Consider the following 12,142-nt stretch of genomic DNA (forward strand, 5'->3'; position numbering starts at 1 on the left):
TCAAATTGTATTGATTTGTGTACAAACAAAGATATCTTACATTCACTTACCAGTTTTTAGGTTCACTAGTGAAAACAAATATAACAGTCCTGAACTGAATCCTCCTTCATTACTGTTACAGTCAGAGTCTAAATAATATACTTTATATTCTGCATGTTTCTGTATTTATTTATTAAGAGATAATTACCTTGTTATCAAAAGTCATCTGTGTGTGTTTCTCTCAGCTCCGGTGTCCTCTGTCCATCTGGTCTCTGAGTGTCTGTCCCATGGAGAGAAGAGGGTGTCCTGCTCCTCTGATGGAGGGGACAGTCCTCAGTACAGCTGGACTCTGGATGGACACTCAGTGACAGACGCTGAGCTCCTCCCTGGAAATAATGAGACTAACGTCATCACTCTGAAACAAGACGTCTCAGGACATCTGGTCTGTTCAGTCAGGAATCACATCAATAGTGTCTCTACCTGTGGTGAGTGACAACATGATGAGAAATAACTTGGTAATCATGTTGGTGTCATAACATCAGTCATAAATGATCTTTGTTTGTTCATAGGCTTCATATTCATCAACTGCACCTTACCTAATGGGACACACATATCAGAGTGGGTGTTTGAAGCCAATAACACACTGTGTATTAACCCAACTACTGCCCCCACCACTGCCCCAACTACTGCCCCTCCCACTAGTTTGGGTAAGAAAAAACCCTCCAATCAAACTGTCATCAGTGATGAACCGTGGTACATTAGTTAGTGCAACTCTACTGTTGTGGTTTCATTGCCATTTTTTTTCTCTTTCTATCTTTGTTTGTCTTCCTAAAAAGACATGTATTGTTCTCTAACTTAAAGTCCATCTTTCTTGTGTCTTTTATCTTCCAACAGCCTATTTGCCACTAATAGCTGGTGTATCCTCAGCCCTGGTCATTGTCTTGGTTGTGGTCTTATCAGTCATCTGGGCTCTGAAGAAAAAGCAAAGAAACAACAAACCTAAAGGTACAAAACTAAACTTCACTGGAGTCACAGTTATACCATTTGTTGTAATTACATTTTAAAAAGATATTTAACACACAAACTGGAAACAGGAGCAAACAGTTAACTTGGCTGTTGCTACTGCAGACGTAGACATACATAAACATTTTGTCTAAATCTCTTCAATAATGCAAATAAATGTTTTTCCCAAACTGTAAAACTTGTTCTTTAATTATTAATGAGTTCATGATCTTTGTGTCTTTCCTTCCTGTTGCTCTACAGAGGAAGAAAATGACCAGGAATTAACCTACGCTGATGTTAGTATCGTGCAACAGCAGAGGAAGCAAGCTGAGCAAAGGCCAAATGTGGAGGTGGAGTACGGTCAAGTCAAGTCACGACCCCGGAAGATTGAACCAATAGAAGATGATTGTGTGTATGCAAAGGTCCGTGAAGACAGATGATTTAAAGTCTTGCTTAGAAAAAAAGAAAGATGGAAATGTTGAAGGCACTTAATATTACTGCTGATAAGAAAATAAAATGAAAGACAGACAGACGCCTCCACCATATAAAGAGACCAGACATGTATTTATGCACTGCAAAATGACAGTCAGTCAGGGAGGGAGATGTATGTTTTGTGGGTTTCCTTCTTCAGTTTAGTCACAGTTAGTTCCTTTTGTTGCCTCTCCACATACAGCGTTTGCATGCATCCTTCATCACCTGAGGCTGATTTGCTCCTGTTATCGTTCCACATAGATCCTGTTTGTAGCTTAGCAGCTGAGAAGTTTCTGCATTTTTTATGGAAACTCTGGAATAAAGTTTTTTTTTTTTTCGGTAATCCATGTTCTGATTTATGTTAATAATTTCAGGTCACCTGTGGTATTTGACTGTAAGCCAGGAAACACGCAAGGTTTTGCCTTTTGTACAGATTAACTTATGTTTGTTTTTGAAAGAGTAACTTTGTAAAAAAAAAAAATAATAATAATTATATATATATATATATATATATATATATATATATATATATAGTGTGTGTGTGTGTGTGTGTGTGTGTGTGTGTGTGTGTAATTTTACATTGATATAAATATATTTACTGGCTTAACATCTGTTCTTTTTAACTCATAAAGGATGAACTGCATTTTGACATTTCTATGATCTGAATAATTTCAAAATCCTTCAAACCATTAAAAGAAAATGGAAAAACAAAGAAAATTCCTTACTGTGTCTGTGGATAGTTGTGTTCAGTAAACCCCTGTGGATAGAAAACACACCTACTGGGAAAAGTCAATGGATTAACGCAGATATGTAGATATATTGTGAACATTTTGTTTGATTCCTCTAGCTGCCAGAAGAGGGAGACAAAAGATCTTCTCTGTCGAGTTGGCCAGACTCTCTCCAACTACGGCTCTGATCACTTTGGTACGGAAGCCCTAAAGGGTCATACATACATACATTTTATTCAGTCCGTTTTCCCCAGTATTTACAGTCAATGGTTTTCCCGTGGTAACAAGATAATTCCCCCGTTTTCTCGTGATAACGAGATAACTTTTCCTCCGTCTTCTCGTGCACGGTGTACATTTTAGGACATCCTCAGGATCAGGCTTCAGCGTCAGATCTCAGATGAAAAGGTATAAGGTATCAGCAAAACCTGTCACACTCGCACCAAACAGTCACATGAAAAATAGTTATCGGACCAAAAGGCATCATTAAAAAAAACTTTTCACAATGAACGGCCTCAGGAAATAAAAAAATGTCACACTGAATAGCATCAGTAAATAAGCTGTCACATTGATCGGCATCAGGAAAAAATAGTCACGGGTGCTGAGTCTAGGCAAAGATAGTCTGTGGTGTTGGAATTGCTCACCGACGACGCTTGTCTCCGACCCTCTCCCACGCTGTGGTGCGAGGTCCTGGAGCCGGGCCGGGTTCATGCTGGTTGATCGGGAATCTCCTTTTCCGAAGGTCGTCAGCAGCTTCTCTGGCGTCGGTGTAGATCCTGGGTCCGTCATCCAGAAACACCTTGAGCTTGGCAGGTGGAGGAGTCTGGAACCGCATACCGTCCTCCTTATTCCAACATACTCTCTTCTCTTCTTAACTATCTTGGTCGGGAAATCGTGGTCGAAATAAACTCTTGTGTCTTTGTAAAAGACCTTCTTCTTCTTCTAGGCAGACGACAATATCGCTTCTTTAGTTTTATACTCCTGAAATTTGCTAACTATGGAGTGTGACGGAGCTTCCCGTGGTGGCCGTGGACCCAGAGCTGGCAGCGTTGTATTTTCAGGTCGAGCTCGCTGGGGGGGCTCAGTTCTTACTTCAGTAATTTGACCACAAAGTCAATCATATTATTTTCTTCCTCTCCTTCAGGAACTCCATATTTCCATTCATTTTTGTTTGCATAGATTTTTGTTTCAGCTGCGTTTGTCGGAGTGAATCCTCGAGGTCTTGGTTGCGCTCCTCCAGCTCAGCCACACGCTGTTCAGCTTCATCGATTCGCGTAGTTGTGTTTTTCAGGTCCCCCCTGATATCTCCCAGGTCCTGATTAATCTCATCTCGAAGATCAGCCAACTCTTTCTTTACGTCCTCTCTCAACGTAGATCGGAATGAGTGCAGCTCGTTTTGTGTCGGGGCGCATCGCCTTAATCTCAGAGTGAATGCCGGCTAGCAGGCTAGCTCCAGCCGGGGCAAGTCCGACCGGGCTAGGTGTGCTAGCGTTAGCATCGTCTCTGCGGTTACTTTATCGTGTTCTCCAGATCTTGAGTTCATTTTCCTTTTAGCTTTGCTCGTTTCGTCCCCTTCCTTTGTAGAATAAACGTGTTACCTCGTCAAAGCACTTGAATCTGGGGAAAAAAATCTGTGATTTTGGGAGTGTTAGGTCAGCCTGCCATCTTGTCTACTTTCCCACCGGAAGTCACTAAAACATGATTTTGTTGTGTGAATAACACAATTACAGGTCTTACTGTAACATACTTACTGAACGTTCATATACTGAAAGTCTAAGATTCTATAAGTTGTGGGAACAGTAAAATGTATGCGTGCTTATGAGTGCTTTAATAATCAGGTTTAATTACCAGAAGTGATTCAATATGCAAAATATGGGACATAATCAATGGAACAGAATACACTGAACATGTACTGTGTGCAGAAGTGGAAAACACTGGAAGGCCGAATGATATGATTGTATTGAGAACAACTTGTACTTAAAGGTCACCATGTATTTTCTGAAGATGTCTCGCGGGGGGAGCAGGATGCGCCGGACCACAATCTAACAGAGAAAGTGTGTCAAAGAGGAGAAGTAGATGAGCCTATCAGGAGTAGACAAACACCTTAGACTGTAGGAATAGAAAAGAACTGCCCCCGCGAAGGCAACTGAGATCCAGACTCATATCTTTGTATGTACTGTGGTCTCCACACTCTGCAGACTGTGAATAAATACTCGTACTGGACGTCATTCTCTCGTCTCTTTATTCCTCACATCAACGGACCCGGAGAGGAGAGGAAAGCAGGGCTAAAATTCCTCCTCAACAATTGGGGGCTCGTCCGGGATAGTGAAGGAAGAACGGAGCGAGGACATTTGGTTTAAACGATCGACACACAACGGCGAAAAGAGACAGAGCGCTCGAAACTAAGGTAAAGCAGAACCTGTTTATCGAATCTGCATTATTGGCAACACTAAAGTAAAAGTCTCTCTAAGCCGGAAATGTGCCATCAGTAAAAGACGAACAGACGAGTAAAGCGTGCGTGAAGTGAAACAAAGTAACAAGGTTCCTGAAGAAGAAGAAGAAAAAGAAAAAAGGAAAAGCGCTAAAAGACGTAAGTGCATTTTAAATTGTAGCAGGGCTACAGTCGACTATCCCGGTCGTGGCGGACCCACCGTTGGCTCGACGGGGTCACGGAGTGAGCTGGGTTAGGGCCCCGAGGGGTGGGGACCCTCAAATTACCTGAAAAGACCTAACTGGGTTAGGCATATAGAATATCTGAAATTACAGATTGTTGGTTTGAGTCCATGGGGTTATAGTCCCCTAAATTAGAATATCTGAAATTACAGATTGTTTGTTTGAGTCCATGGGGTTATAGTCCCCTAAATTAGAATACCTGAAATTACAGGTGGGAGGGGTTTGAGGCCCTGGGGTATCTCCCCTAAAGTAGTATAGTCTGCGGACTAATAAGGTGGAATTCCTGTGGAACGGGACTAGCCCTCACGAAGAAGTCGGCATATAAGAATTGGCAATAAAATTAAAGAGAGTAGTGCGTCTTGGGTTGGGATTGTAATATATATATATGTATGAGCTCTAATCGTGTTGTCTTTGTGTTTGTGTGTTCGCTACGAGATTGTCAAATAAAATAAGTGTGAAATACGGGGTGGAGAAGTTCTGAGGTGTCAGGAGCGCCGTGAGTACACTAGATAGTGTCTGAAGTGATATGACAAACTGAGAGCGGAAACCTAGCGGTGATAACACAAACTCTCAGTGTGACGGGAAACCTAACGGTGGCAACAAGTCACTAGATATCACTCAGGCTATCGTACTCAAACAGTCGCTCCAAAGGCTTGTGGTTCGGGTGTATTCCATAAATTCACCGGCTGGCCTCAGAACTAATAGAGAAGAACAGGCATAATGGAAGGAGAGTTTGAGAGAGAAATAGACGACGGGGGTTGGGGCCGTCCGCGCTCTGCGTGGGTGACCTTGGGAGTACAAATAGATAATATGTTCCGTGCAGGAGAAGCCGTTAGTGATAAGAAGGATAAAACTAAGAAACTAGCGGAAGCTAAAGAAAAGGTGAAACAATTGGTTCGGTTTAAAGGGAAAACCTTAGAAGATAAGGGGCCTTTAGGCAAATGGTTGTGGGAAAAGCAAAAAGAATGTGAGGTTAAGGTAGCAGATCTGGTAGAGCAGGGAAAACAGGCAGGTCTGTTGCAGAAGTCCAGAATAAAAACTGAAACGGAGGCCCAGGACAAGGAACGACGGGACTGGACGGAGCTCGCGGTCTGGTGGCAGAGTACTACGCACCTACATTCGGCGGACAAGGAAAAGGACAAAGGAGGTCCAAAAGAATTGGTAACCACACAAGACACCCACACTTGTCCTCCTCCATACGCCCCACCTAAGACACCCACATCCGGCATTTACCCCACTTTACACGTAACAGAAGGTACACTGCAGATAGACGATGTAGCCACAGGAGAAATTGCAAGCCCAGCACCTGCACTGGTGAGCACGACTAAGACTCCACCTTCTATGACACCGACCAGTCCTGACAAAACACCTCCAAGACCCCAGTCAGTGACCAGCAGAGACACTGAAACAGAGTACATTCCAAATGACCCTTTCCAGGACCGACAACAGCGAGAACATGGTGACATTGACTATAGAGCATACAGGGAAGCGGAGGAAGAGGTTAAGCGAGAGAGGGACACCACCATACAGCGGTCTAAAGAATTCGAGGACCAGGGCAAGCGAGAGTTGATGCAGGACCAAGTACGAAAACCAGATAGAAACGGACCAACGCCCCGCGATAGCACTGATCTTATGTGGGACCTGAGCGAGGGAGAGGAGTGTAAGCCTCCAGTGACAGGAGCAGCAGCGTTTACAGGAAAAGGCAGGTATGAGGGACAGACTAGGGATGTCGGAGTTAAATGGAAATTGAAGGGCAGATGGGAGAACACGCCACAGGCTGATGAGGAGGAGGAGCAGATTGCAGAACTAGAAAGAGAAGTAGAAAAGGCATCAGAGAGACTGAGGGCCAGTATGGAAAAGACTCAAATCTGGGTGGCTGACGCCAGGGGACGCAGACGATCTGTGAGGGACAGAGGAAAGTGGGATGAGTCCAGGGACCGACAGGACCATCAACATCTGGCTATGCCCCTACTAAGCACGGCCGGACAACCTGACAAATACAAACCGTTTACTTTAGGGGACATCCAGACTATAGTCGACAAACTGCCCCCTGTAGTGGAGGGAGGCAACAGGTGGTTGGACAAACTGGACTCTCTGACCGCGGGACAGAAATTAGCTCTAGGGGACTTTAGAGCTGTTGCAGCAAGATGTATGACAGGGGGTGACCTGCGTGACATAGAGACGGACGCCAACACTAAGGGGTTGCCTGACAATGCACCATTTACGAGACAAAGCACTGCGATCGGACAGGCCATGCGAGACAAATATCCTCTACCACACGCCGCTATAATCCCGAAACTGAGATGGAACCCCGAACAGAGCCCAAGAGAGTTTCTTACGCAGGCTAAAGATCAATGGGTGAGCAACACCGGCTGTCACCCAGGAAGGAAATCAGTTCAAAGGGAGTGGTTTAGACAGGCCGTTCTAGAAGGGGTCCCGGAATCTGTTAGAAATACGATGAAAAACAATCCTGACATGCAAGGGTGTGACGCTCACGTCTGGGAAAAACATCTCGTCCATCACCTCACTGCCACACAAGACCAAGTACTTAAAGAGGGCAAAGAGTTAACTGACATGTAGGCGCAGCTGATTAAATTACAAATAGCTGACGCTAGAAATAAAGTAAATGACAAAAAGAAAGAAAAAATCGTGCCCAAGATAATGGTGTCTACCGAACCTCAACCAAATACTCCTGATTTGTTCCCGGTTCCTCCATGGGCGCCACAGCCACCACTCTATCCATCTGGTCCACCAGGAGGTTACTTCAGAGGTAATTACCAAAGGAGGGGACGGGCGACTAGGGGCTGGGGTGCCAGAGGAGACTACGGGAGGGGCTACGGAGGTCCTCGTCCCTGCTTCCTGTGTGGAGACACGATGCACTGGGCCAGAGACTGCCCACACTATGCCCAACACCACCGAGGAGGTGGAAGACCGCCTCGAGGGGGAGGCCGTGGCTACGGACCTCCGGCACCACTGCCACCTGCGCCACCAGGGGCCGCCAGCGCACCGCCAGGGGGAGTGACCCAATTTCCAGCCTGGGGTGACGACTGTGACTATCCCCAATACGAGTGACACACCCCACAGAGTGACCCCGACAACACACTAATGGGGTTCTCTGGGGAAAAGACAACTCTGCCATTCACCAAACCATTACGCACAAAATTGGGCACCCAGGTTCTACAACACCCGTTCGTGTTCTCCCCAGCTGTTCCAACTAACCTACTGGGCAGGGATCTGCTCATTAAACTCGTGGCGACAATCCTGTGTTCAGCTGACGGCCTCCAAGTCCATCTACCAGACGGAGCCCGTCTGCCATGCGGTCAACAGGTCTCGGACCATGGACAATATCTCATACAACCGGTCGTTGATCCCATGGCCGACATCTATTGGGGCTTACTGAGACCTGAGACCACGAAGAGGGGGGGCATTCTCTCGGCCTACCTCGCGTGGAGGCCCTGGATATCACAGCTCCAGCCGCTCCTGTCTCCTCCCGACCCTCCACACGTAACGTTGTTTTACGATCGAACACAATGTGAGTGGTATCAGGAACAATTCCAGGAACAATTAGAAGATAAAGAGTGGACAGTCCACTCCCAAAACATATACGTTGCTCCAGAAGGCGTAGCCGCCGGAGTTAACCTCACCACAGAACAACTAATCTGGTATAAAATGGCGGACGAAGCGGCACCACACATTTCCCTAGCGTTACATCCAGAACATGAGGCTAAAGAGCTCGGTAGCATTGTAAAACGTTCTTTACAACAGACGGACTGGGCGCAAACGTCCGTCCCTCAGGTGCAGTATTCTGCCTCGACTGCGATTATCCAATCTGGTTACGACAATATCCCCACAAACAGCAGGCGGAAGACGGCATACAAGACACTATAGACGGGCTACTACAAAAGGGGGTATTAGAACCATCTCAGTCATCTTGGATCTCTGGTTCAGAACTATGCACTAATGGCGTTCTGTACCAGAGAAAAGGGGGAGAGAGGGTAATACTGACTTATGTAAGCGTAATGTTGGATGCAATGGAAAAACGACACCCAGCATGCACACAACACGTGGCTGGAGTAGCAAAACTCATTCAAAAGACAGCACACATAGTGATGGAACACCAACTTAACGTGCTAACAACACACAGCGTGGTAGCATACGTGAACTCGCACACATTCACACTAACGGCATTAAGACAACGCAGATTGAGAAAAATCTTAGAAGCCCCAAATCTCACGTTCACATGGCAGAACAGATGAGCAACGGAGAACCACACCAGTGCACCGAAAGAGTGCACCGAGACGAAAAAGTACGACCTGACTTATTAAGTGAACCAATAAAAGGGGGACGTGACTTATACACTGACGGATGTTGCTACAGACATGACAAAGATGGACTGGTCTCAGCTTACGCAGTAGTAGAACAGACAGAGACAGGAACACACACAGTACGAGCAGAGAGGATCCAAGGACAGCAATCAGCACAAAGAGCAGAAGTCCTGGCAGTGATAGCAGCTCTGGAAGAGGGAAAAGACCAGATAGTAAACATATACACTGACTCTGCATATGCAGCCGGGGCAGTACACGTAGAACTCAAACAGTGGCTCAGGGCAGGGTTCCTCACAGCTAACAGTCAGCCCATCAGACACGAAACAGAAATGAGACAACTTGCAGAAGCATTACTATTACCTCAGAAAGTAGCAGTGATAAAATGCAAAGGACACGAGAAACATGAATCCGCGACGAAAGCAGGTAATGACGCAGCAGATGCCGCAGCCAAACAAGCAGCAGGATATACACCACACTTCGTCATGATGAACACAGAATATGAGGGACAGGTAAACACAGAAAAGGTGGTAAGCGCACAACATGAAGCCTCCCCACAGGAAAAGACACTGTGGAAGGCTCGAGGATGTACGGAGACAAAAGGGTTCTGGAGAGGACCTGATGGCAGACCAGTAATACCACCTCAGATAAAGAGCAATGGTGGAGGCACATGGAGTAGGACATGTGGGAGTCACACAAATGATGCATAATCTGAGACACTGGTGGCATCCATACCTAAAAGACATGTGTAAAGAACACATACAAAGTTGTGAACAGTGTGTACAGTACAATCCCAGACCAACAGTGAAGCCACACCCCGGGCGTTTCCCACTGGAGACTCGATCAGGTAAAGAAATAATAATCGATTACACTGACATGATCAATCCAGTAAGGGGGTATAGGTATCTCCTCATGTGCGTGGATGCCTATATGGGGTGGCCAGAAGCGTGGCCAACAAAAAGAGAAGACAGTAAAACGGTAATTAAGTTCTTAATAAACCACTATATACCGCAACATGGGTTTCCGGAGAGAATCCGGTCGGACAACGGAACCCACTTTAAAAACCAAGACCTCCAACAGGTGGAACAGATGCTGGGTCTGCAGCACAAGTTCGGTACAGTGTACCACCCACAATCCCAGGGAAAAGTGGAACGAATGAATCAATCAGTCAAAAACAAATTGGCAAAAATCTGTGCACAGACCAAAATGAATTGGCTCGATGCGTTACCACTAGCACTCATGGCCATTAGGAGCTCCATTAACCAAAGCACGGGTTTTACGCCATTCGAACTGCAGACAGGGAGAGCATTTCCAGGACCTCAGTCTCAGTTACCAGCAGGGGCAGTAGAAATGTCTGAGCTAACCCATAAGCTGTATTTCCATGAACTGCAAAGTCTCGTTACAGCGTATGCGAAACAGGTTGGCGACCGGCAGGCGGAAAAACACGACAGCCCTGGACCTGACGTGGACTGGGTGCTCCTAAGAGTCATCAAGAGGAAGTGGACGGAACCTCGGTGGACTGGACCGTATCAGGTGACAGAGAGGACATCACACGCAGTCCGGCTGAAAGGCAAAGGCGATACCTGGTACCACTGGAGTCAGTGTGCGGCTGCACAGGCTCCCACCCGATCGCTGAGGAACACACACAGGGACCTGTGTGCAACGACCAAGGCACCGGCGAGTGCTGAAGCAAAGCCCACCTCAACAAAAGGGGCAGAATAATCCCCAGGTGGCAAAAGGGGGTGAAGGAGTCGAACCTGAACCCTGACGGAGGAACGGTGAAATTAGCGCGTTCCTCCCAACAAGTAGCGTGCCAAGCTACCAACGCAAGCGTCAGATCAAGATCCGGACGACATCAATGAACAACATCCAGTTGATAACGTATATTGTGTTCTTAATTATCGTGTTTTTATCCTTTGGTGACCCCGACGTGATTTGAACACGCAACCTTCTAATCCGTCCGCAGTTTAAATGTTTGATTTTATACGCTGGGCTAGCTTGTGTTGATCTCTTTATAGAGATAAGAAAGGGGAATAACAATTTTTTATTTACTTAGTTTAGGTTGATCTCTTTGTAGAGATCAAAAGGGGGAATTGTGGGAACAGTAAAATGTATGCGTGCTTATGAGTGCTTTAATAATCAGGTTTAATTACCAGAAGTGATTCAATATGCAAAATATGGGACATAATCAATGGAACAGAATACACTGAACATGTACTGTGTGCAGAAGTGGAAAACACTGGAAGGCCGAATGATATGATTGTATTGAGAACAACTTGTACTTAAAGGTCACCATGTATTTTCTGAAGATGTCTCGCGGGGGAACAGGACGCGCCGGACCACAATCTAACAGAGAAAGTGTGTCAAAGAGGAGAAGTAGATGAGCCTATCAGGAGTAGACAAACACCTTAGACTGTAGGAATAGAAAAGAACTGCCCCCGCGAAGGCAACTGAGATCCAGACTCATATCTTTGTATGTACTGTGGTCTCCACACTCTGCAGACTGTGAATAAATACTCGTACTGGACGTCATTCTCTCGTCTCTTTATTCCTCACATCAACGGACCCGGAGAGGAGAGGAAAGCAGGGCTAAAATTCCTCCTCAACAAAGTGCAACATTTTCAATAATAACTTTTAAATAGTTCTGAAATAATTCATTCATAATTCATAATTCATTTGACTCATATAAAAAGACCAAACATGCATTGATTTGAACTGTAGGAGGAAGCTAGGCCACCTGGATAAAACCCACACAGTCAGTAGTAGAAAATGAAATCTCCTCTCAAGAGACAGGTTGAAGTCCTGAAACTTCCTCAGCTCGTCTTTTCTTTTCTTTCTCTTTTTTTTTCTTCCAATAATTGAGTCACACTTATAATCAAACACTGTACCTTTACTGACTGATGAACAGGTCAGAGGTTTCCCTCTACTGGTTTATAAAGGCTGTAAAGGCAGACGTTTCACATTGTTCAA

General features: G+C 45.6%; 2 protein-coding genes and 1 long non-coding RNA gene across 4 annotated transcripts; all 3 read left to right on the forward strand.

The window, feature by feature from the left end:
* The first annotated feature begins 429 nt into the window (after nt 1-429).
* Nucleotides 430-1,914, forward strand: LOC125008000. 2 transcript variants are annotated; one of them, XR_007112829.1, is made up of 4 exons: nt 430-464; nt 549-686; nt 874-984; nt 1,243-1,914. It is a non-coding gene; the product is annotated as an uncharacterized LOC125008000 (long non-coding RNA). The 2 variants fall into 2 exon arrangements; XR_007112830.1 differs by lacking the exons at nt 430-464; nt 549-686 and adding an exon at nt 692-740.
* A 6,041-nt stretch (nt 1,915-7,955) lies between these two features.
* LOC125007992 lies at nt 7,956-8,739 on the forward strand. The gene has a single exon (XM_047584991.1). The coding sequence runs from the start codon at nt 7,956-7,958 to the stop codon at nt 8,736-8,738; it is 783 nt and encodes a 260-aa protein (XP_047440947.1). The 3' UTR covers nt 8,739.
* Nucleotides 8,740-9,697: 958 nt separating this feature from the next.
* Nucleotides 9,698-11,699, forward strand: LOC125007991 (uncharacterized protein K02A2.6-like). Its single transcript, XM_047584990.1, has one exon. The coding sequence runs from the start codon at nt 9,830-9,832 to the stop codon at nt 10,892-10,894; it is 1,065 nt and encodes a 354-aa protein (XP_047440946.1). The 5' UTR covers nt 9,698-9,829; the 3' UTR covers nt 10,895-11,699.
* Nucleotides 11,700-12,142: the final 443 nt, after the last annotated feature.

This window comes from Mugil cephalus, chromosome 5 (assembly GCF_022458985.1).
Source record: "Mugil cephalus isolate CIBA_MC_2020 chromosome 5, CIBA_Mcephalus_1.1, whole genome shotgun sequence".
Lineage (NCBI taxonomy): Eukaryota > Metazoa > Chordata > Actinopteri > Mugiliformes > Mugilidae > Mugil > Mugil cephalus.

What these genes read in the sequence shown, in the direction of transcription:
- LOC125007991 (XM_047584990.1), top strand. Translation starts at nt 9,830, where the DNA reads ATGGTGGAGGCACATGGAGTAGGACATGTGGGAGTCACACAAATGATG.
- LOC125007992 (XM_047584991.1), top strand. Translation starts at nt 7,956, where the DNA reads ATGGGGTTCTCTGGGGAAAAGACAACTCTGCCATTCACCAAACCATTA.